We start from the raw sequence: 24,713 nt of genomic DNA on the forward strand, positions 1-24,713 counted from the left end.
GCCACGTTAATGGCTTTATTGAGCAGGTAAAGTAACAAAAACATGGGTGATTTATTATTTATAAATTGGCTAGAAAGTGTGGCGCTAGAGTATTGTTTAAATCAGTGCTGTTCAAACGGAAGCGAAAGAACTATAAATAATTAAAATAGTTTACTTCTTTAATGATAAAAGAGAAACCAACAAAAAGTTGAAAAGAAAAAGAACCATTAATTAAAAGTTACTCATTTTAGAATATCTAGTTATAAATTAATAATAAAAATATACCACCATAAATTAAAATCATGTCATCTTATTCTCAAAGAAATGTTTTAGATTATTTGTGGAAATGGGTTTAGCTGTGTCATGCTTTTTTTTAACATTTCACTAAAATTTCGCAGGAATTCTTCTCATGGAAAAAATCATTTAAATTCTAGCTTTGTCTTGCAAAATACAAGACACCTTAGAAATTTATTTACACTTCAATGACACATTGATGTTTGATTTTTTTTTAAAAATACCGTAAATTCATAGTAAATATAATTACTTTCCTTTGAATATTAAAGTAAGTGTATCTTAATATCCATAGATTTATTTTGTTATTAAATATTGCTATAAGTAACATAATTGTTTTTCTATAGTTTTTGTGTCAGAACACGCTCGTGCGTTGCGATTGCTTTAAAATGTGTCCATTAATTATTCAGCACTGGTTTAAATAAAATATATGTAACATTTGTGTATTTAAAATGTTTTTGTGTTCAAGGTTATAAATAGTAGTTTTAAGTAATTTATGTTAGTATGTATTAAAAATAAATTGATTCATGATTATTTTCCATCACTGCCAATAAAACAAGTTTAATGACTTAAGTAAAAATACATTAAAAATAAGCATTATTATTAATATTATTTTATAATTATAGATTCGAGAAATATATTTTTTTAAAACAAAGAGTAAAACTAGGAATATTCGGAATATAATTACTACTTTCGAATAATAATAAAAATCAATAGTTTGCAAAAAAAAAATTAAATACAAATATTATTATATATAGTATGTTATTATTACTAAAATTTAAATAAATTTTATATTTTAATTCTAGTTCTATGTTCATGATTATGTAATCTTGTTTTAGTCTATTTAAGCATAGTTTATAATATCATGAAAAAAAGTTTTACTAATATTTTTAAACAATTTACTCAAATCTCTATTTATAATGTATGTTTTTTTAATATACTTTATTTGTAAAATCACAAATAATAAGTTTAAAACTTAATTATGAAAATAGTGTCTAATGGTAAAATATAAAATATGGACTCCAAAAGTTTTTGAAACTGAAGTAAAATTTAATGCAATAATATAATAATGTAGCGCAGCTAGGATTGTGTAAGTATTTAGGATGTAAAATAATAATTTTAATATATGCATATTTCAGCACTATATAAGCAGCTTGGATTATAATAATACAAAAGCTTAAGCATTTTTATAATAAACATACCGATTATGTATTAATTTTGCAAAAATACATAAATTCATATAACAATTTAAACACCACCACTAAATTTTTTTATGTATTATATATTTAATTTCATTATTTTAGAAAAACATTACTGTTCGATTTTATACAATACAACAATATTATTCTCACGCGTCAATATTGTTCAGGCAAATTTTATATTGACATTTTTAATTTTATCAGTGTAAAATATATTTACATAAATGTTTGTTATTATTTTTATATTTTTTATTAAATTAAATATATTTAACAAGAGTAATAAATATGGAAAACTTTCATTAAAAATAAAATATCCCTTGATTTTTTAATAGGAAGTAAATTTATCTAAATAAATTATGTACCTGTCTTTTATTTAAATTTTATAGACTAAGTGGCTAATAACATTATCTATAAATAAATAAAAAACTTATAGAATAAATAAACTTTCAATTCCTATTATATTTGTTTAAATAAATATTAATACATTTACATATAAAAAGCACTATAATATCACTTAAAATGCTTAAGCTTTTGCTGTAACTAATTTTTACTTGTATTTTTATGCTCCTATTAATTTTCAGATGAAACGCTTACCCTCTTTGGATTTTTCTTACTATATATTAATCTATCTAATATAAATCAAACTATTCATAAATATTTATAAAATAATATTAGATCGATTAGTATATATTCCTCTATATTGTGTTTAAAGTAATATAAGCACCTTTCCTAATCGAATAATTCATTTTCAGGCAAGGATACCAAATGTTTGGAGTGACACTCTCATTCGTTGCCACAAGAAGTGGATTACTTAAATGGACAGAGCATGTACCGCGAGCACCAGATTCACCAGAACCGTAAATTCATCAAGAACAATAAAAAAATATTATTTGACCATATTTTGTAATGCATGCTCTGTTTTTAGGCATTTCAGCGAAGTCTATCAAAGAGCGTTTGATGCCTCTTGGTACAAAAGAGCCGTGGATCATCACTCAATAGAACCGGAAAGTTTTGTATTTTCTGTTCCATTCAGAGAACATGGAACTAGCGAAGGAGCTGATCCTTTAGTCTTGGCCACCCATGCCGTGTTCGTTGAGCATAGAGGACATAGAGCACCAGCTGCTGTAGTTGGTCTTCATTTCCAACTGCATACACTAGCTAAGCATTTCCACAATATTACATCAGCTGTAAGAAGATTTTTAAAGATTAGCTATCGTTTATTATACAATAGAAGTTACTGTTATGCCTAATTTTCAGTGCACGGGATCTGGTAATTGCAAAAAGAACTGCGCTTCTCAAGACTTGGACTGTTACATACTGGACGACAATGGTTTCGTGATACTCTCGGAGGAAACTACTCATACAGGACAGTTTTTCGGACAGATTGACGGTACAATAATGGACTCGTTGGTGCAAGATCGCATCTATAAGAAAGTGCCGTTGTTTGACTACCAAGGTCGATGTCCTAATGGGAAGAATCCTTACAGCGCCAAGGGAAACAATCTAAAGGTAAGTTTTTATTCTGCTTAATCAACTGTTAATTTCATATACTATCAAAAATGCTTTATAGGCCGCCCAACCTATAAACTGGTTGCTTCAATGGGTTTGGAAATTGGCTGTTGTTTGGTTTCCTCTTTGGAGTCCAGTGGAATCTAGGGCTCATCCATATCCCCAAGACGATGGTAGGATCAATGGTTATAAAATCTCTATTTTTACTCATTCAATATACACAAAAATGAGGAAAAACATGCTTAATCATTATATGTTTTAGGCGCTTATCCAGCTTATGAAAACTATGAAGACGTAGAAGATTCAGAAAGTTATTCAGCTGTAGACGAAATGCCTGATCTGGGATTAGGAATAGGAGCAACTACAACTGTTCCTTGGGTTGTGGTACCACCAGGTCCACCTTCTATGCCAGGAGTTCAAGGAATGAGTCCTGCTTCTGGAACTATCGCTCCAGCAGGACCACCTTCGCCACCTTTACCACCAGGTGGAGCTACTGGAGTGAGAGCGTGCGATAAAAGAACCGATCTTTACGTGCTTCAAGCTGAAAGACTAAATATGAGTCAGCCACTCAAAGGAAAATTGACCAATTGTCACGTGACTGGATGTGAAAGGTAAATAATCTTAATTATACAACTACTTGTATCTTTATAAACCTTACATGTAGATATTTATTTGGGAATCTCTTGCGCGAAACCTGATTTTTCTAAGAACAGATTTGTAATGTGCGTAGTTTGCGAGTTAATGAGTATATATATGTATTGAATTACGTTGTCTCTAAATCATATCGAAGATTGGGTTGAACTCTCGGTGATTCGCTCTGTTCGATGGTCAAACTTTATTTAGTTATCACTTCTCAGAAGTCAAAAATCCACGTCAAAAGCAATAAAATCATGTCGTTGGTTATAATAGCTATCATATTTTTAAAACATAGTGTAATATCGAAATGCAGACAAACTAAGGAGCAATATGTGAGATGCGACGTTTGTCTGCACCTCTTCTTCTGATTATTTTCCCTGAGAGATCAGTTGGCTGACTTTGTATTTTGGGCTTGATCTAATGAAAGTTCTGAAACTATTTTTTTTAGGTTATGTTTGTGTTAAACAGCAAAAAGACGTTTCACAACTGTCAAATTGAGTTTCATAGATATTTTAGAACAGAATATAATTTCACTAGCGCTTGTCAATTAAATTATATTTTTGCTAATGTAATGTAATGTAACATATATATCTACTAATGAAAATGTTTTTGAACTTTCCTAAAGACTGAAAAATATATATTTACTGTAATATTTCTACATCGCATGTATATAAATAATGATAATTATGTACATGTATTACTAATTATGTAAAAGTTAATATCGTATCATTTTACTAACATTTACCAGATAAATTATATTTCTACTGGTAAAAATATATATCTTTCGGGATTCTAACCCTATGGGAGTGTAGCTTCGTAGCTATTAAGACGCAGGTGGAATATTGCGACAGATTATGGTGGGCGAGATGTTTTTCTGGGGTAGTGGTGGAGAAGCTGGCGCAGGAATGATGTCCGTGGAAGATCCTTAGAGTTCTGATTGGTGTGGCAGCGACAATATAGCGGAGGTTGCTTTCTCTCTGCTGCTGTGCTTGTATGGTTGAGTCCCTCTCAGGATGTGAGCGTCCATGATCGTAATTTGTCCGCGGGCGAGTCGAATCTGTTCCTTAAAGTGCCGGTGTCTGTCTGGTACTCATTGCAGACCAACCTTATGTATTCAGAGCTGTTTCAGAACCTTGATCGTCCAGCGATCATCCAGCCAATCATTGCCCTCACTTTTTAAAACAACGTAATATGTATATACATTTTCTGGATGGACATGTAACGGGAATGTTGTGACAACCTTATGGTTATTTTTGTTTTCCTGTGATATATTGTTTCCCGTGACCGTTTCGTAACAAAGAAATATTCATTCAATGCACCGGAGAATCCTTGCGTGTTATTTATGGGAAACCCTTAGTTCTAGTCGTAACGATGGCTTTGTGTGGTCCTTATTGATGAATGATTTTTGCTCACTGATTTTAACGTGAGTTTCAAGAATAGGACCCCCTACATATATACCGCTGAGAATTTATTCCGATATGATTTCGCTGAAATGACATATTTTAAAAAATAATTTCGGGATAAATACAGGATTGTTTTTTTAGATTTTTTTTAAATGAGTTTCTGGCTTTTTTCGGCTTTTTCTAGAGAGGAGAGTCAGTGGTCGTTATTTTTATTATTTAGATTTCATTAAGATTCACTTTAGAGCAGCATATAATTTCACTAGCGCCATGTAAGTTCAATTATTTTCTCGCTAGTAGAAATATACACATTTTCTGTAATATTTGTACATTGTATGGAAATGTTGAAATTATATTATTTTACTAGCACATTACAGATAAATTATATTTTCACTGGTAAAAATATATATTTACTAGTGAAAATGTATTCCGATATGATTTCACTAAAATTATATATGTATTTTTAAAAATATTTCTTTAAATTTTCTTATGATAGAGTGATAACCCGAGGATTTTTGGTTTAAAATCAGGGACGTGATTTCAGCTTTTTTTAATATTTCTATTTCATTAAGATTCATAGTATATAAATAAATGACATGCATTTTTCTGCCCAAATTCATGGGGAATGACGTACCTGTTCAGTGCCTTTACATAAAATAAAATGTGTCAGTGAAATGCTGTACCCCATTATAATGTTGCCAAATCTACACCTGTCCAAACTCTAACGGTTATGCAAACGACAAATCTAGAGTGGACCAAACAAGCGAACCTTCTCCAAACAAAATTCACTTCCTTTCGGAATTCACTTCTGACGGGAACCTTCATCAAGAACTTTCACAATCTGACTGATTTATATGAGACGTCAAAATCACATATTTAGAGTAATTATACAAAATATATGTGATTCAAAAAAATATAGCTTAATAATTTTACCTTCTATACAAAAAATTATGAAGTGAAGCTATAAGATAATTATCTCGAGAACAACAAATCAATACTGTGTACTTACACATCAACAATGTTATTGTGCAATGATATGAAAATAATTGTTTTATATTATATCTTATAATTTCAGACCATTCAGCGTTCAGAAGATACCACACAGTAACCTGATTTTATTGGTCGTCGATACTTTATGTCCTTGCGGAGCGAAGCAACTTGGAACTGGAGCTAGAGAACTTCCTCCGACAGGTCCTTGCAGAATTCCGAACAGTCTATTCAGACGCCGACCTCACAAGTGCATCAACTATCATCCAGAAGTATGTTTTTATTATTTTAACTATTTGTTCATAATCTTTAAATGCTTAAAATCTATCTTTTAACAGGAAATCGAAATACTACTCTGCGGCGGAAGCAACGCGATCTTATCTTCGATGGGGCTGCTCACAGTTTCCCTCATACTTTTAAGATCCGTCACGTGACTGTTAAATTAGAAATAAATTAATTTATTACAAAAAAATAACATACAAGCATTTAACACCTCGATACCAAAAAGTCGTCATTTGCCAAAAGTAAAACAACTTAATACGTCTTTTAAGAGAAGAAACGCACACAGATACTGCCTGTTTATATGTATTGAAGTACGCACATTTTTCAGTTCTGAATATATTGATTGAATTTTTAGATAGCAATGAAATCATATGACCCAAAACATTAGGGTACAATCGGTATATCGATAATAATTATCAGCGGAACTGCCTTGGATATGTATCATGCGTATTTTAAAATATGCCTATTACGTATCCCAAGTTGATAGAAAATAAATTTTATAATGTATTTATTAAATACATATTATATATATACACATATTGAATAGAGTCGTTTGAATTCAAATCCATTTTATCTTTGTTAAAATAAAACTTTGGATGTTGTATTATTAGCATAGGTCAGATATGGCACGAGGGTAGATTTCCCATAACCAAAACGAACAACAAAGATGCCATATATTCATGCGATTGTAAATAACTATCCATTGATATGTTAACAATCGTAAAAAATGTATATAGCTCGTTTGTTTAATTGTTAGTATTTTTAATTTATTTTGTATGTTAGTTATGTATTTTATAAAAATTGCTATGATTCAACAACCGTCTTATACAATACATAAATGATTTAGCATATAATCAGATTAATCTAAACACGATTGAGCGGTGCTTTTTCAGAATTTTGATAAACAGTATATATATTTTCTAAACATCGTCTTAATCTGGATCTTTTGTATTGTTTTGTATTATATTACTTGAAGAGGTTAAGCAACGAGATATGAATTTATTATAATAGGTATTTAAAAATCGCAAACGCTGATTTAAAAAATAAATTGAAGATAGAGATATGTTGATTTCAACCTAAAAAAGTCAGGTCTCTATCGTGTAAATATTGGTTCGTGTATTTGAGTGATGTGTTAGATGGTAAAATTAATGAAAATGCACCAAAAAAGTATCGTTCGCACCCAAAACTGTAAAAAGTTTTATATTAATGTTAAATGTATAAATTGACGTGTTTGTCCTTAATTATAAACGAATCATAGCCCCACTTTTAGCGACGTACAATGAAACTAAATTCCTGAATGAAAATATATATTTTATGAAGAGTCCCCGAGTATTAGTCGTCAGTAGCGAACCATAGCGAGTCACCAAACGTTATTAGGTTTCATTGTATATTTTTTTTAATGCGGTTGTAATTTGTATTATAAAATATTTATTAAATACGTGTGCCAATGTTTTTATTAATTAAAATTTGAGTTACATTAGTCGCTTCGCTTATTGCGATCACTTAGACGCAATAAAACCGAAGACAATAAGCGAAATCTTGTACATAAAAATAGATAATGTGATATAAAAAAAGCTTGTATAAGTTTTGCGGTCGTACTGTGTGCATATATGGCTTCACTCAAAAAAGAGATGGATAGCTATAGATCTTCATTCTCATTCTATGGTTTTTTTGTGTTGTTATAAATTGCGACTTTTTGGAGAGCTTTGATTCAGGGGATTTATATAAAAAATACGATGATTGACACTTTTTGAAACATATTGATGAGAAAAAGAGAGAGAGTATATTATTAAAAAAATATATTATTATACTAAAAAAAATCATACTGATTTTTCTACTCTGTATCAACGACGCATATGCACATTACATATCTTGACAATGAATGTATAATAAATTATAACGTTGGCCGTCACTATTCGAGGCGCTTTTAAGAATCGGACAGACCACTGTGGAGTCAATACAACTGAAGATAATAACGTTGTATTGTTGACTTTTGATTACGCACTTCCGCGTTGTTCCGCCGCGGTGTGTCCGATGCGTGTGAATGGGCCCTTAGTGGCGTGCGAACGTCGCCCAATACGTCTCGACAATAAAACATGTATTGAGAGCTATGCCAGCATTACAATTTAATGTTTAATAAATATAATAGTGAGTACGTTTTGAAACGCTTTGTTGAAGTCGTTTTCGGTTTCGTTTCTCGTCGACATTTATACATATCTTAAGATTTCACCTATGTAATATTAACGTTTCTTCAGACAATAACGTGTAGATAATAAATTTAAAAAATGAAAATGTATCATAACTCGCGGGAGCTAATCCCGCACAATATATTACTATATATATTAAATTATAAAATAATCCATTTCATCATTTGTAAGTATTTTCAATCAGATAACGTTATTACCGTATTATTATTATTATTATTAACTATTAATATCATTATTATTGTATCATTATAAAAAAATAATAATTAAAAAAAATAAGAAGAGCGTATTTTTGAAACTGTTTATCATAATTTTGTACCACTAACGATTGATACGTTAAGTATTTTAGCACAATATTATTCTTATTGTATAAAATCTGTTCTGTTATTTCTTTTAAAAAGTATGCTTGTAATATACGCTTGTGGATGAACTCAAGCGTTTTTAAACGTTTCGTTTTAATGTTGTTATAAAATGTAATGTACCAATGTTCTTATCATAGTAACATCTGAAAAGTATCAAGTGACCAAAAAAGTTATTATTAAAAATAGTACATTTTTGGAGTACCTAGTATACATATTTAAATTTTAATACGTTGAATGCTGATTATGATACAAGCTATATCATAAAATATAACAGCTAAATAAAGCGACTTCTGAAAATATTTTCAATAAATGTGAATGTATTGTTTTTATTAGCTCATTCAATATGAAATGTCCGATTTCTATTTAGATTATTTATATTATACATGATTTTCATTTTTATATAATTAAAAGGCTGCTTTCGGGCGCCTAATGAATTTGGCTACCATAGGCGGGCGCCTGCTCTGCCTGTGCGTAACGCCGTACTGTGCTGTACGCCGTAAAAATCGGATCAATTTATTTTTTATCTAATAAATAATTTGATCCAAAAATAGCCATAATGTTGTAATAATTCCGAATAGGCTTACTTCCTGCTGTACAATAATTTTAATTTATAATTTTATTGGCTTTGGAAGTGATTTTATTTTATTTTTAATTAATCAATCGACTGTAGTGCATTTGATGAACAAAATCTTAATATTGAAGTACAAAAAAGTTTCGTTCTCGTCTCCCGCTTTTAACCGATAAAAGTATTTTGTCTCCCGCATACAGTATTAAACATGCTTTCATAAAAATTGATATGTAATTACTAAACAAAACTACATTTTAAAGAGCGATGATGTACCCTCACAAGCTTATTATTTAAATAAATCGGATATGTCATACTTAATAACATAATATCGTGAAATCTCAGTATAGCGAAAAATTCGTTATATTGAATATAAAGAATATGGTATATTTGTATTTTATTTTTAATAACCATATTACTACAGCATCAAAATAACATCTTACAAGATTAACGGATTGTTTTTGTCCATTTTTAAGGAAAATGTAATGAACACAATAAAATTTGTAAAAAAATGTTTCATATCAAATTCATTGAGGGTCGCGTTGAATAGCACTATTGTGTCAAGTTGTAACGTCATTCTTAAATTCAGATCAAAATATTTCGTTATACTGAGATTAGTCTTCGTTACAATGCAAATTGAAAGAGATTTCATTGTATTATGATATTTTTTTTTTTCAAAATAAAATGTTAGCATAGGGAAGAAACGCAGTTATTTTCGCATGATAGTACTACGTTAAAATACATAATAGGTGCTGCATAGTTATATTCTTTTGCATATTTTTATACTATCTTTGAATCACTGAGTTACATAAACTTTTTTAAGAAAATAACTATGCAGTTACTTCTGTGTCATCTTAAAATAAAAATATAAGTAATTATATTATCGAACAGATCTCAGCATTCAATGTGTAAAAAAAAGAATTTATGGTCAACTTACAAATTTATATATCAGATTCTATCAAATACGTTTTATTAGATAATATCTGTTTGATTGTTTGTTAAGTCAGTTCTTTGAAATAATTATATAGTCAAATTAATAAGTAAAAAAAATTGTGTGATTTTTCACTATTAATCTTTAAAGAAATGTATTTACGGTCACGATTTCTTTTCGTAGTGTCTTTTTCCATGTTTTTTATAAGCTTTTACAATGAACGAAACGAGGTATTTTAATAATTGTTTTTTATTAATAAATAAGAGAAACTTTTTTATTGGTTATATTTTAAATGGCGCTGTAAATTAATTTAATAAATATAACACACCTCATATCGTTCGATGAAAAAATCTCAATATAAAACCATAGTCTTCCACAAACGGAAAATACAGGCACACCTGTATAATAATGTTATTAATGCAATAGATTGAAATGTTGAAAAAAAGGCTGTCTCGTTAGAATCAATTGGTTAGTGATCAGATAATAATTTTCTACGCGCTTTTGATCCGAAATTTTCGTACGCATCAAAGAAAAACTATTAATTATTTATTGTTGATAAGACGCCATTAATTAATTTTACGTATATTGTTACTATAGGGGGTAAGGATGTGAGCTCAGGGTTCGTCAAGTTCGATTTTTATACTTTGCATTAAAACAAATATTTTTTACCAAAATAAAATGGAAAAGTACAATAGCCAGATAATTTAGATTAGTTTTATACCAATATAAATTATTATTACTGGAATTATCGATGCTACTAACATATAAAAACCTCATTGATTGAAAAACGATATTGTGTCGTTTATTGATGTAATAGATAAGAAAATTGAATTGTGGCTAACCAGCGTTTTTCTGAAAGTGCATTAATAGCATCAATGATTCGAATTTTTCTAATTAAAACATAATTTCTTGATTAAATAAATAAATATTTAATGCTCAATTTTATATATAATTTATTGTTATATTTTTATTATATTTAATATAATATATAGAAAATTCGGTGCTTTCTTCTTACGGCACTTGATATCTATAATTTGTTTGCTCACTTCTATTATAAATTATATGCTTTTATGTATATGTTATTATATACATATACGCATATATATGTATATACACGTATATATACATACATATGTATATATATTATATATGTATATTGTTAAAGCAATTAGGTAATACATAATTATAAAAAAGGCCTGTCTCATGTGACTGCTTGAATAAAGCAAAGTCTTCCATTATGTGAAATGTTTAATAAAAATATATAAGATAATTATTAAGTTAACTACTAAAAAACTAATATCTACTTACGATATTATAAACTTTAATTAGTCAAACTCTAGATATAATAATGATTTTTTTGTTATATTATAAACAAATATATTTGTTCAGGAAGGATGGTATTATATATATTTATGTATGAAAAAAAAATAGAAATTGAACGATTCGTTATTTTACTGTTGAGTTTTTATATAATACATACATATACGTATATATATTTTAAAAGTTAAAATTAATATTTAGAGATAAGTGGTAAAAATGCTATGATTTGTGAGAATACAATAGTTTTGCAAATGAAAAACATATTAATATGCAAACATCTGTATTCGAGTACTTAATTTTTCAATAATTTAGTATTTTCAATAATTTTAATTCATTTTTAACTTTAGAACGTAGTCATATCAGTGTTGAATATATATCAAAACCATAAGCAATTATTTTTCATTATTATTATTACGAATATATAATGATAGTAAAACACTCTTGCATATCATTCATATAATTTTGTAAGTAACGCATGTTTTAATTATTGCGTAATGAATTTTAATGAAATTTAACGGAAAAAATGTGTGTGAAGTGATCTCGAGAAAATTTCAATCAGTTCATTCTTCCTGAAAGCACAACAAAATAAATTATTATGTGTTGATAGCTAAAATTGTTTATTTTATATTTTGTTGAATAATATTGAGATTCAATGTATAAAAAATAGTTAAATAAGAAAAATAAACCTCGAAATATTCATACAATGTTTTTTATTTTAATGTCCATTCTTGCATTGTAATCTTTGAATTATCACATATGTTCTTTTTACTGTGTATAGAAACATTCATCATCCTGTTACTTATATTGAGCGCTCATAGGTTCCTGACACATTATCTGTAACCGCTTTGCAGGCTTCAATGCAGAATTAATGTCCGGCACACCTGAAGATATATCAAATTGATATTTGATGTCGTATATTATATATAAAGCATTATTTTTTAATTAATAATCTATTTACAATCCGTCAGTTAATGACAATAAGTACTTTTTTAACATGTTGTCATGTAGAGAAGCAGCCCATTGAATGCATCTCTTTTATTTTTTAATATATGCAATAAAACAATCATTATTAAATATAAAATTTATTATATACAATACATAACAAAACATTAGATTAAGCAAAGTGAAATCCTTCGACGTTAAACCCATGTAAGACTTCTATAAAATCATCAATATCCATTGTACGTGCTCTCTTTTTGTCTGCATTCATTTTAATCAGTATTTCTTCTACCTTCGCTTTAACGTCAAAATCTGACGGAATTTCCTAAAATACCATATAATAAACAATTAAATATAGTCTTATATAAACATTCAAAGATTATTAATAAACAAAATTTACAATGTTATTGACAGAACAGTGAACTTTATAGTTCTTCTCCAACATAATCAAAGTAGCAGTTTGTTTGAATGCCGCAGCTAGTGTTTTGTTTTTTCTGACAAACGTTATCCTAGTTAGACCGTCCCATTCTTTGAAGTTAATCGGAGGAGGTGGATTTTTTGGTTCTATTCTGACAATGCTCGACTCCACTTTGGGCGGTGGTCTGAAATTATTCTTTCCGACCTAAAATAATACAATTTTAATTTAGTTCCTTTACCATATAACCCAATTAATTAATCTAAAATATATTACCTTCATCAACAAATCAACGCGAGCTAAGAGTTGTGTATTGATCGATAATCTACAATAGAGTTTATCACCAGGTTTAGCCACCAATCTGTGGGCAAATTCCCTTTGAAACATCAACACGGCGCATCTAAAGAACGGTCGGTGCAATAACAGTTTGAAAACTAACGGTGAACTTATTTGATACGGAATATTAGCAACGCATATATCGAAGAATGGCAATTCCGTTTTTAAAACATCGCCGATCATAATTTGTAACTTGGGCTGAAAAGGCGTACCTTGTACGCGCTTCTGCAACTCGGCGACTAACCTAAAAGTAGATTTAAAATTAAATAAAGTTCTAATTTAATAATTTTATATTTATTTATACCTAGGATCTATTTCACAGGCAATCACTTTCTTGACGCGTTCTAAGATCTTTACAGTCATGTTACCAGTACCGGGACCTATTTCCAATACTACGTCTGTGGATCTTAAAGCTGACTTGTCCAACATGGACGTAATTATCAATGGATTTTTTAATATATGCTGTCCGAATGTTTTGTTGAATAATATTCCTTAAAATACACATATTGTTAGCATATCTACAATAGAGAATACAATCATTTCTTTAGTACCTTGTTTTGCAACATCATTGTGCACTCTTGATTTTTTTTCAGCTCTTTCTTTAGGCATTTTGCTTATTTATATCAATTCACCGACATAAACATCAAAAGCACGTGTCAAAAGACTTCACTCGACTGAATGTTGCCATACTATAAAATGTCAAAAAATACAAAACTGTAAATAGCTATTCACTGATTCTTTATATATTTAAAAATTAATACTATACAGTGACCAATATTTTATTTTCCCAGTTCCTTGGCATAAAGCCATCAACCTGGTTATCGATTTCTTCCTTCCTTCCCCCATTTTACTTCTCCTTTATTTTATTAGGGAAGGAAAAAAAGAGAAAAAAACATTATTTTTTCCCTTTATGATATAATGATAACATTAACAATATTGTTTAATAATTTTAAGTGAATATTGCGCCTTTATTTGGTATCACGGCGCCTCACAAGATCTAGCGCCCCAGGCGATCGCCTGTACTGCCGGACCTGGTCCCACGATGGAAACCCTTTTCTTTTATCCGGGCTGTAGAAGGGCAAGAGTGCAGACAATACTATTTTTATAAATAGAGCTGTTAAATTAAAGATTGATTGAATCATACGGGATTAACAAGCAATAAAACAAAACATAATCTGTTTCACATTCACAATAATGTTGTAGCTAAGTTGGTTCTGATTTGCACTGCGCTGAAAATATATATTTGAAAATATATTTATAATTAAATAACAAACATTTTCAGTTGTTATTAATAATAATAATAATAATCTTTTTAAATACGAATATATTTATTTTACATTTAAATTTTTTTTAACTAGCAAAGTGAGAAAAAAATATATATATTTAAAATCTGACGTTTGAGATATTACATTAATTTATTGATATGGCAGCACTGTTTGCGATGATGGCCGCTGCCGTTCGATTGATTTCTGTCAGAGGCGCTTGTTGTTGTTGTTTATCGTTGAAGAACTTGATGCAAATGATGCACGGCATTAATATTGATGGAAAACTAGAGTCCTACTCTCATATGTTCACTTCATGTTTCAAAATGGAAGTAAGTAAACAATATTGACATAAAATATTCATATATGTATCACATTTAGTGTTCTTTATACTCTTTTTTATTCGTTACGTAACAAGTAACAATCAAAAATTTAGTTATTACAATTACTATAACAAATCAACAATGGACAATATAAAGATTTTTGACTGAAATTTTAATATGTTTTTATTGCAGTTTTTAACTACAGACATCAACATAAAATATGATTATTTAATTTGTCAGAAATGTGTCGAGCATTTAAGACAATCGTATACTTTCATAACTGAAGTTTTAAAATCACAAGCCACTCTTCAAAATGATATTGGTAATTATTTTAAATAATATTATTTATGTATGTATTATGGGAAATAATATACTTATTCTGCTTTTAGTTCCTACTGGACTTATTAAAACTGAACCAGATATAAAATTGGAGGAAATAGTATCTAATGAAAGTGTTTTTAGAAACATTCCTTTTAATAATGAATCTCTTAAAGAAGAAGAAAATTACTATAACAATTTCCATATTTCAAAATCTAATTTTGATAAAACTAAAAGATCTGATTATGATTTAATGAAACTTAAAATCAAATCAAAAGCAGAAACTATTGATAATAATGTGAAATTGAATTTAGAATCAAATAATACAATTAGTATGGAAGATGATTACTGGGAAAATACAATAAATTATTTAAATTCCAGTAAAAATGATTGTAATAGTCCAGATTTAATCAACGACACATTTTTTAATAACAAGTCAGTGTCAAATATTAAACGCAAATTAAGAAATAAAGACAATAAAATAATGAAATCTAAATCAAATATGTACAAAGGGAATAAAAAACAGTTTAAACTGGAAAAAACAGATTTAACATGCAAAATATGTAACGAAACGTTTCTTTACAACAAACTCTTAGTCACCCACATGTCTGTTCATTTTCCCAATTACATATGTCACGTTTGCGCCAAAGCGTTTACAACAAATCAATCTTTAAAAATACACCTCAGAACAACACATATGTCATCTGAATATGTATGTAAGATATGCAACAAAAAATTCAAGTGTAAAGAGTATCTAGCAGCGCATATGACTTATCATAATAATCCAGACGGTATGAACAAATGTCCACAGTGTCCGGAAAGATTTTCCGATTATCACAGGAAAGTTATGCATCTGATCAACGTTCACGGCGACGAGCCAAAGAAGTATAAATGCAAGCTGTGTCCTAAGCGATACTATAAAGCGGGAGCTCTGAGCGCTCATGTGAGAAATGTTCATCTGCAAGAAAGAAAATGCGTTTGTCCAGAATGCGATGCCAGTTTCTTCAAAAATACTACATTGAAAAGACACATGCTGAAGCACACCAAAACCAAGAATTTCCAATGTGATATGTGTCACAAATCATATGGTAGAAAATTTACTTTGACGGAACATATGAAGATACATTATAATATTAAAAAATTTACTTGCCAAGTTTGCAGTAAGTCTTTTACCCAAAAATGTACTCTCAAGGGTCACATGAAAATTCACCCAAATTTTAAACCAATGGATGATGAATGATTTATTTTGGAAGCTTTCTAGTTTCAAATAAATATTAAATGGATGATTTAAAGAAAGTTCATTATTCCGTTTATACAAGTCAGTTGTATAGTAACACTTTTGTAAAACCAGAAATATATATTATTCGTCCAAAAAACTTATACCGCTTTCAATTATTAAATAATCACAGCTAAATAGTTTCTTATGTGCATTCCATACAAACAATTTTGTTGTTGATAGCATTGGATCTTGACCAATTATCGCTGACTGTAGATTTTGTATGTATTTGTATGGCGCTAGCATATGCATGAGCACAGCGCTATTTTATTTTTTTTATTAGAAATCTGACCTTTATGGTGATTTAATTGTTGTAACAGTATGATTCACAATCACCAGGAGACTCCAAACGTTGTATAATGGATTATTATTAAATATTATTTTTGATTTGGTTAGGTTATTGGTACTTGTTAAGAATGTCGGCGCCACGTTCAGAAATAAAGTAAAAAAATGCCCGGAATGCTGAGCATTTATAATATTTTTGTATGTTTATAGATGTATGTTTTATTTTAAGTAATTTAACTTTAATTTTTAGAGATGTGTTTTTCATCATTTATTTTTAATATTATAAAGAAAAAATGTAAAACAATATATTGTCTTTTATTGCGAACGTTTGAGAAGCCGCGCGTACTTTATATTATCAGGTCCGAGCAGGAAATGCATTTGAATTGCCAACTCTTGCCCCCCATCCCTCTAGAAAAAGCAGAAACGACAAAATATCGACAGTAATTGATGTCACACATGCGGTACGACGCTCTTATCTCTCACTCACAGTTGTCACCTAAGCGCGAGCGAGCGAAAGGGAAAATAACTCTCGGGCTTCCATTTAAAGCTGTCTATTCGGCTATTTGAGCCGTTTAGCCGATGTTTTTTATTTTCAGCAATTCAATTTTAATTAATATTACATGTTGACATCAACTATAAATAACTAAAGCGATATTTACAAATATTTCGATGTAAAATTACTCTGGTTTGCATGTGTATATATTATATATTACATACGGATTTATTTGGCACAGTAAAGAAAATGTTAAGCCATACACATATTTTTGTAATCAATTTTTTTACGAGTGATTCGATGTAACGAGCATTTGTCAAACGTTAGTCATTTAGTTCGGTGATCGCAAGTGTTTTTGGCTCCATGGCTCAATTAGATGAATTATTCTCGTGCTTCAGTGAAGAAGCAGGAGATGTGCTGGCTGACCCTCCCGACATTACAGACGAGCAAGAAACGGAACATTCCGCACAACAGAAGCCTCCGAAAACCCAGTAACTAATTCCTAACCTATAAGTTTGTTTATATATTATTAAATTATTCAATATTATAGCGCTTAAAGTACCAATCTGCTTATGTACAGCAACTATGTATGTTTATATTTTTGATATTATGACACTAGACCAGAGCTTTCCAATATCATTTGAAATTGGTAACAGATGGCTGATGTCTAAAAACAAAATTTGACTTTTCGAATAATATTAGCGTATTAGTTACACAATTTATATTCACGATTAATTAAGCTCATTTTTGCTTTATATCAGATGTATTAAACAATTATTGCAATAATTTTATTTTGTTTATAACATATAAAATCTAGTCAACAAATTACATATAATTCTAGATAATTCAATTAAATTATCTTGTAGACTATTGATAAAGATACACTACTTTTTATGTTATCAAAATTGAAAAAGGTTCATAAATATTCTTTACATGTATCATTTCAAATATGAAATATTAATTATTAAAATATTATTTTGAGTTAATGTATAACATGCATACACCCAAAACAATTGTATGGCCTGGAACATTCTGCACTAGACCCTAAATTTACTAGTAATATACCGTTATTTGTATTATTAAACTAGAGCGGACAATGTCGAAGACGATGGAAATCTTAAGAGACTCGTGGAAGAAGATATCGAAGAGATGCCACTGAAAAAACTGAAATTAAAAAATGATATACTACTCAATGACATAAAGTAAGTATACACATGAGAAACTTTACCATACATTAATATTTGAATCAGTAATTTATTTTATTAAATAGTTACTTGAAAATATAATGTTTGCTTTCAGTCTTGATATTTTAGAATCTCGCATAGTCGTCCATACTTTGGAAACGTATGAAGGTTGCGTTCATGAAGTCGCCGTTCCTCCCAATTACGAATACACGCCCTTAGTAAATCCGACAGGACCTCCAGCTAAACAGTACAAGTTCATCTTAGATTCGTTCCAAAAAGAGGCCATCATGTGCATAGATAACAATCAATCGGTACTTGTATCAGCGCACACGTCTGCCGGTAAAACAGTATGCGCTGAGTAAGTTACACCTTTTAATAAACATGTATAAATACAGCATATTTTCATTATTAAATACCATTTTCAGATACGCGATAGCTCTATCGTTGAAAAATAAACAAAGAGTCATATACACTACGCCCATTAAAGCTTTGTCGAATCAAAAGTTTAGGGAATTCGACGAAGAATTCCACGATGTTGGCCTTATTACGGGAGACGTCACTATTAATCCTTCAGCGTCTTGTTTGATTATGACTACGGAAGTGAGTTAAGAATGTATGTTGATATTAACGATGTATGCTTAATTTGCTGTTTTGATTTATAGATTTTAAGGAATATGTTGTATAGAGGCTCTGAGATTATGCGGGAAGTAGGATGGGTAGTATTTGATGAAATTCATTACATGAGAGATAAGGAACGAGGAGTTGTTTGGGAAGGTAATCATTAAAATATTAATTTTAAATGTATATAGTCGAAAAATATGTGAAATTTACGATGCCTTTGTGTTTATTTGTTACAGAAAGTTTGATTCTTTTGCCTGATAATGTACGCTATGTGTTTCTTTCTGCTACTATACCAAACGCTCGTCAGTTTGCCGAATGGGTTTGCCGTTTACATCAGCAGCCTTGCCATGTGTTGTATACTGAATATCGTCCTACTCCACTTCAGCATTACGTTTATCCGGCCGGAGGAGATGGCATTCATCTTGTCGTTGATGTGGAGGTACATTATTATTGTAATTGAGATAATACTTGTTTTATTGCGATCAATTGATTGTACTGTGAATTACACAAAGAAAAAAGTTGGACCTGGCTTCTTTATTGGATATTGAAACCTGACATATTACAAAGGTAATAAGTGGCTGGTTATCAAAATTGGTTAGAAAATATAGAAGTTATAAGCATTAAATTCTAATGACTTACTCAGTCTTCTATCTGTAGTCAGTTTCTTCTCGAGTATGAAACCAACAAAAGTCACCCATCATCGCTTCATCCCAAAATCCTTGATAGTGATGTTCCACGACTTATTTGATGGTGAGGACATTTACAGAAAATTTGATGGAGAAGTTAGTTCGGTGAAGATGTCTTTAAAAATAATCATGCTGATGAAAGTGATGAGCATGGAATATAATATTCTTTTGTAATTCACAGTACAATCAATTTTTTTTCTCAAATTTTGCTAAAAATTATCCAAAATCATCGATAAATTCAAAGATAGTTCCTAAACTGATAATTTGATTGGAAAGTGTTGTATAGACTGTTGATAGGAAATTCAATTTGATATAAAATACTATATCGGCCAACTAAAATGGAGATTATTTGCAATTAAGAAAAAACACTTTTTCAGAAACTGTTATTTTCTTAATTTTTGCCTTCGTTTTTGCATTTAACACTCGAGTTTACATAAGAAATTACTCAAATATCATGTGTCAGATTTTTTTTTTAATTTATAAACTAGTGTAAATATTCTCCAAATTCATGAACAAGATTTTTTCGATAAAAAAAACATATTTCGATAATAAAAAAACACACATAAACATATATAATTTAACATATTCTTGTCATAAATAATATACAGTCAACCTCCCTACAGCGTAGAGATTGGGACTTCGTTATAGGGGACTAGGAACCCATACAAAATTTATGGTTGGGTTTTTTCAACTGTATTTGGTGAACTTAACGAAATCTGCAAATCAAACTTTTTCTTATTTTTATGTATTAAATGATTTGTAAACAAGAGCACATGCCCTATATTCTTATTATTATAATTATTACAATTATTACATTCTTCACGACAATGATGGACGATAAAAATCAACAAAAAATTATAAATATGAAAACCAATAGTGTAAGTAAGATATGTATTTTTTTCAGGGTCAATTCAAAGAGGATAACTTTAACACAGCGATGACCATCTTGGCTAATAGCGGCGACGCTGCAAAAGGCGATCAAAAAGGTCGTCGCGGTGGATTTATCGGCAAGACGAACATCTTCAAAATCGTCAAAATGATAATGGAGAAGAGCTTTGCGCCCGTCATCATATTCAGTTTCAGTAAAAAAGATTGCGAGGCGTACGCCATGCAGATGGCTAAACTGGACTTTAACACAACCGAAGAGAAGAGACTGGTAGACGAACTGTTCAACAACGCTATGGACGTTCTATCCGAGGACGATAGGAAACTACCTCAAGTCGAAAACGTTCTACCGTTGCTCAGAAGAGGAATCGGCATCCATCACGGTGGATTATTGCCTATTTTGAAGGAGACCATTGAAATTCTGTTCGCTGAAGGATTGATCAAAGTATGATCCTAAATTACATGTGTCATCAAATTTAAATAATTAATCACAATAATACATTACAGGCTCTGTTTGCTACTGAGACTTTTGCAATGGGTTTGAACATGCCAGCTAGAACTGTTTTATTTACCAGCTTAAGAAAGTTTGACGGCAAAGATTTTCGATTTGTAAGTATCGATATTGTTACGATTTGTCGTAGATGTATCTAATTGGTATTTTTCAGATCACTTCCGGTGAATACATCCAAATGTCTGGTAGAGCCGGACGTCGTGGTATTGACGATAAGGGCATCGTTATTGTGATAGCTGATGAAAAAGTACCACCGGCAGCTGGCAAAGAGATCATACAAGGAAAAGCCGACTCGATCAATTCGGCTTTTCATTTGACTTACAACATGGTGTTGAATCTCTTGCGAGTCGAAGAGATCGATCCACAATACATGATGGAGAGGAGTTTCTTCCAGTTCCAAAATCAAACGTCCATTCCAGATTTATACAAGAGTTAGTAAAGCAAATTTCTTCTGATCTATTATGTATATTCTAATGATTTAAAATACATTTTTTCAATATATAGAGGTTTTGGATAAGCAAGAAGAATGCGATAAGATTATCATCAAAAATGAACAGACTGTTGCTGCCTACTATACAATCAGACAACAGTTGGACATTTTAAGTGTTCAATATAGGTCGTTCCTAATAATGCCTCAATATCTCAAGCCTTTCTTACAACCCGGGAGATTGGTTAAGGTAAAATTTTATACTTTGTATTCATTATTGACATATTGAACATTATGTTAATAATTTCAGATCAAAACTGACGAGCACGAGTTTGATTGGGGTATAATAGTGAACTTCAAACAACAGATGCCAGGTCAGGATTCTAAACAAAAGCAAATCGGGAAAGTTTCCGAAGACACTAATCCGTTGACGGCGAGTGGCGTTTTAATTTTGGACGTTTTGCTACATATCAGAAAGAACGAAGATAAAAGTGACCCAAAACCGTTTTTAGAAGGAGAGGTATGCACTTTTAATTATTAATAATTTTTAAAAGCGTTTTATAATTTTGCTGATTTGTGAATATTCAGATGGGTGATGTTGAAGTTGTTCCTGTGGTGCATAACCTTGTGTATAAAATAAGCTCACTTCGAGTATACTATCCGACTGATTTGAGACCGTCTGATAATCGTAAATCAGTGCTGAAGACTATAGCTGAGGTGAAGAAAAGGTTTCCTGATGGCATTCCTCTATTGAATCCGATCAAGGATATGAAGATAGATGATACTGAGTTTATCGATTGCATGAAGAAAATGGAGAAATATGAAAAAAGGTATAATATTTTTTTGACAGAAAGAGCTTTGTTTTTTTTAAATTACTAATTCGAAAGCTACAATTGGTCTATATTTATTTAAGATTGTTTGAACATCCCTTGCACAACGATCCTGAAAAACCTGAATTATACTTGGCATACTCCGAGAAGATGAAACTGTTGACAGAACTGTCTGCGCAACGTGAAGCACTGCAAAAAGCTAAGGGTTTATTGCAAATGAATGAATTGAGACAACGCAAAAGAGTCTTGAGACGATTGGGCTATTGTTCAGAGACTGACGTTATCGAAAAAAAAGGCAGAGTTGCATGCGAATTGAGCTGGTATGATATTCTTAAAAATAATATACTGTGGTATATATTGTATATTGTGATAATCTTCCAGTGCCGATGAATTACTAATGACGGAGATGATCTTCAACGGTATGTTCAATAATTTGACAGTGGAACAATCGGTAGCGTTACTCAGTTGCTTCGTATGCGACGAGAAGAGTAACGAAGTACCTAAATCTACGGAAGAATTATCAGGCCCATTGAGGCAGATGCAAGTAAGAATATATTTATTATCCGATTGAGTGTTACATAATCCTTTCTTAAATAAACTTTAAATATTTTTTTCAGGAATTAGCTAGGAGAATAGCAAAAGTGTCGATCGATTGTCAGATGGAATTAGAAGAAGATCAATACGTCGAAAAGTTTAAGCCATATTTGATGGACGTTGTGTATTCTTGGTGTAAGGGTGCAACGTTTTTACAAATTTGTACAATGACCGACATATTTGAAGGTGATGTTCCTATCATGTTATTGCTTTTGCATTGTATAAATGTTGTTTTAATGTTTATTTGTACTGTTTCAGGGTCTATTATTAGGAGTATGCGTAGGTTGGAGGAGATCCTACGAGAAATGTGCCAAGCGGCAAAAAGTATAGGAAGCGAGGATTTGGAAAACAAGTTCAACCAAGGAATCGTATTGATTAAAAGAGATATTGTGTTCGCTGCCAGTTTATATTTGTAAATTGTACATTTTTCAATACTGAAAGTGATTTTATATTTTTGATATATAAAAGATAAATTAATGTACAAATTTTCATTTTAATGTGATATTGTGTATATATTAAGAAAGTAATAAAAGCAAGTCAATTAATTGGACAACTTTAATTTGAATGGTCAATATTGCAATTCTAAAAGCATATTGTCGATTTAGAAGAAAATCACAACTCATTTAAAAGATGATTATATGATAAGCATCACATGTTAGCTAAGCCTTAATTATTGATACATATATATGTATAATAAATAGCATACTGTCTGATTTTATAAAATAAAACAATATTATCATCAAGCGTTGTAATCAATGGTTCATATTTTTCGGGTCAGAATTTATATTACATAAGAAGACCAGATGTCCTTTTTCTTGAGCTCCCATAGCAATTTTCTTTCTTTGTCCTCCTCAAAAGATTTCGAAATAGTCCTTGAACAAAAATTTTAGAATTAACTTTCTTTTTTAGTTCTCTGCAGCTATTTGTCCTCAAACAAAATTTTTCGAGATGGCTTTGTTTTTGCGCCCGCAGCAATTTCTCCTCCAATATGGTCTTTTTATTTTTAGTGTCCTTTGATATTTTAAAAATCTCGGAACAATCAATTGTCGGCATATTTCCGAGTCAAAGGGACCGAAGTCGGAGCTGCTCTTTCGAGCACGAGCGGTGAGATACTTCCTCTTTCGGTCTCTCACGTGCTAAGTGACGAGAGTGAAAGAGATAATGATATGCTGTTTCGCAAACTAAGATAGAACGAGTAACTCGCTTCAATTTCAGTATGCGGGTAGGCGTCCTATGTTAACACGCATAACGAGCGCTGCATCGTGGTCACGTGGTCAAGTTATTATACCACATGCTACAGTGGGACGCATGTTAACATGTTTTATGAAACTCGATCTTCAACAGACTTTTACTGACATCTTTGAATATTTTAGGGTATCAAAATGGATTAATTATATTTTTGATATTATATTCTTTTAACAGATATCGTTATTATATTTTTTTCATAAAAAATTAAATAATTAAAAAATAATTAGTGGTACTTGATTTTGCTAAAAAAAATCGTTTCGAATATCCTTATGTATTTTCCTAGATCGGTTTATATAAATGTCACACCATAACGAATTCTTATTTAGAATCGATGGCGACAAATTCTACGATAGTCACACATGTGATGTTCGTATTCTGAAGTATCATTTTTATGCCTTATGGCATTTTGCAAAAG

The 24,713-nt window shown here is 30.4% G+C and overlaps 4 protein-coding genes across 5 annotated transcripts in view; 3 read left to right on the forward strand and 1 right to left on the reverse strand.

Annotated features, from left to right (window-relative positions):
- The window catches only part of stol (voltage-dependent calcium channel subunit stolid), a 123,335-nt gene extending 116,862 nt beyond the window's left edge, over positions 1-6,473 (forward strand). Inside the window, exons 20-26 of one of the 2 annotated variants that reach the window (XM_088205826.1) lie at positions 2,222-2,326; positions 2,395-2,656; positions 2,727-2,978; positions 3,040-3,163; positions 3,241-3,589; positions 6,090-6,273; positions 6,340-6,473. In XM_088205826.1, the coding sequence (XP_088061952.1) occupies positions 2,222-2,326; positions 2,395-2,656; positions 2,727-2,978; positions 3,040-3,163; positions 3,241-3,589; positions 6,090-6,273; positions 6,340-6,435 (1,372 nt within the window). In that variant the 3' untranslated portion in view covers positions 6,436-6,473. The remainder of the gene's footprint in view (positions 1-2,221; positions 2,327-2,394; positions 2,657-2,726; positions 2,979-3,039; positions 3,164-3,240; positions 3,590-6,089; positions 6,274-6,339) is intronic. The other variant, XM_088205828.1, reaches the window with a different exon arrangement.
- Positions 6,474-12,734: 6,261 nt separating this feature from the next.
- On the reverse strand, positions 12,735-14,048 carry LOC148237407 (putative dimethyladenosine transferase). Its single transcript, XM_088205829.1, has 5 exons — positions 13,907-14,048; positions 13,660-13,846; positions 13,296-13,599; positions 13,005-13,226; positions 12,735-12,929 (listed from the first exon to the last, which is right to left on the reverse strand). The coding sequence occupies exons 1-5, from the start codon at positions 13,962-13,964 to the stop codon at positions 12,780-12,782; spliced, it is 921 nt and encodes a 306-aa protein (XP_088061955.1). The 5' UTR covers positions 13,965-14,048; the 3' UTR covers positions 12,735-12,779.
- A 738-nt stretch (positions 14,049-14,786) lies between these two features.
- Positions 14,787-17,125, forward strand: LOC148237408 (uncharacterized). Its single transcript, XM_088204998.1, has 3 exons — positions 14,787-14,949; positions 15,133-15,262; positions 15,330-17,125. Exons 1-3 carry the CDS (start codon positions 14,797-14,799, stop codon positions 16,496-16,498), a joined length of 1,452 nt encoding a protein of 483 aa, XP_088061124.1. The 5' UTR covers positions 14,787-14,796; the 3' UTR covers positions 16,499-17,125.
- A 505-nt stretch (positions 17,126-17,630) lies between these two features.
- Positions 17,631-23,793, forward strand: Mtr4 (exosome RNA helicase Mtr4). Its single transcript, XM_088204993.1, has 16 exons — positions 17,631-17,803; positions 18,401-18,514; positions 18,612-18,854; positions 18,922-19,096; positions 19,159-19,270; positions 19,354-19,556; positions 20,708-21,133; positions 21,196-21,297; positions 21,354-21,630; positions 21,704-21,876; positions 21,937-22,146; positions 22,215-22,456; positions 22,540-22,776; positions 22,838-23,000; positions 23,074-23,236; positions 23,309-23,793. The coding sequence occupies exons 1-16, from the start codon at positions 17,676-17,678 to the stop codon at positions 23,464-23,466; spliced, it is 3,126 nt and encodes a 1,041-aa protein (XP_088061119.1). The 5' UTR covers positions 17,631-17,675; the 3' UTR covers positions 23,467-23,793.
- Positions 23,794-24,713: the final 920 nt, after the last annotated feature.

The sequence above is a fragment of the Plectrocnemia conspersa genome, unplaced genomic scaffold, assembly GCF_051122295.1.
Source record: "Plectrocnemia conspersa isolate PC_06_02 unplaced genomic scaffold, ASM5112229v1 ptg000002l, whole genome shotgun sequence".
NCBI lineage: Eukaryota > Metazoa > Arthropoda > Insecta > Trichoptera > Polycentropodidae > Plectrocnemia > Plectrocnemia conspersa.

Excerpts from the sequence above, each read along its gene's own strand:
- LOC148237407 (XM_088205829.1), bottom strand. The coding sequence starts at position 13,964 with ATGCCTAAAGAAAGAGCTGAAAAAAAATCAAGAGTGCACAATGATGTT. Across the intron at positions 13,600-13,659 it reads GCCTGTGAAATAGATCCTAG|GTTAGTCGCCGAGTTGCAGA; the intron begins GTATAAATAAAT and ends ATCTACTTTTAG. Across the intron at positions 12,930-13,004 it reads ACTGTTCTGTCAATAACATT|GAAATTCCGTCAGATTTTGA; the intron begins GTAAATTTTGTT and ends ATGGTATTTTAG.
- LOC148237408 (XM_088204998.1), top strand. The coding sequence starts at position 14,797 with ATGATGGCCGCTGCCGTTCGATTGATTTCTGTCAGAGGCGCTTGTTGT. Across the intron at positions 14,950-15,132 it reads CTTCATGTTTCAAAATGGAA|TTTTTAACTACAGACATCAA; the intron begins GTAAGTAAACAA and ends TTTTTATTGCAG. Across the intron at positions 15,263-15,329 it reads CACTCTTCAAAATGATATTG|TTCCTACTGGACTTATTAAA; the intron begins GTAATTATTTTA and ends TTCTGCTTTTAG.
- Mtr4 (XM_088204993.1), top strand. The coding sequence starts at position 17,676 with ATGGCTCAATTAGATGAATTATTCTCGTGCTTCAGTGAAGAAGCAGGA. Across the intron at positions 19,557-20,707 it reads ATCTTGTCGTTGATGTGGAG|GGTCAATTCAAAGAGGATAA; the intron begins GTACATTATTAT and ends TATTTTTTTCAG. Across the intron at positions 21,298-21,353 it reads ACGGCAAAGATTTTCGATTT|ATCACTTCCGGTGAATACAT; the intron begins GTAAGTATCGAT and ends GGTATTTTTCAG.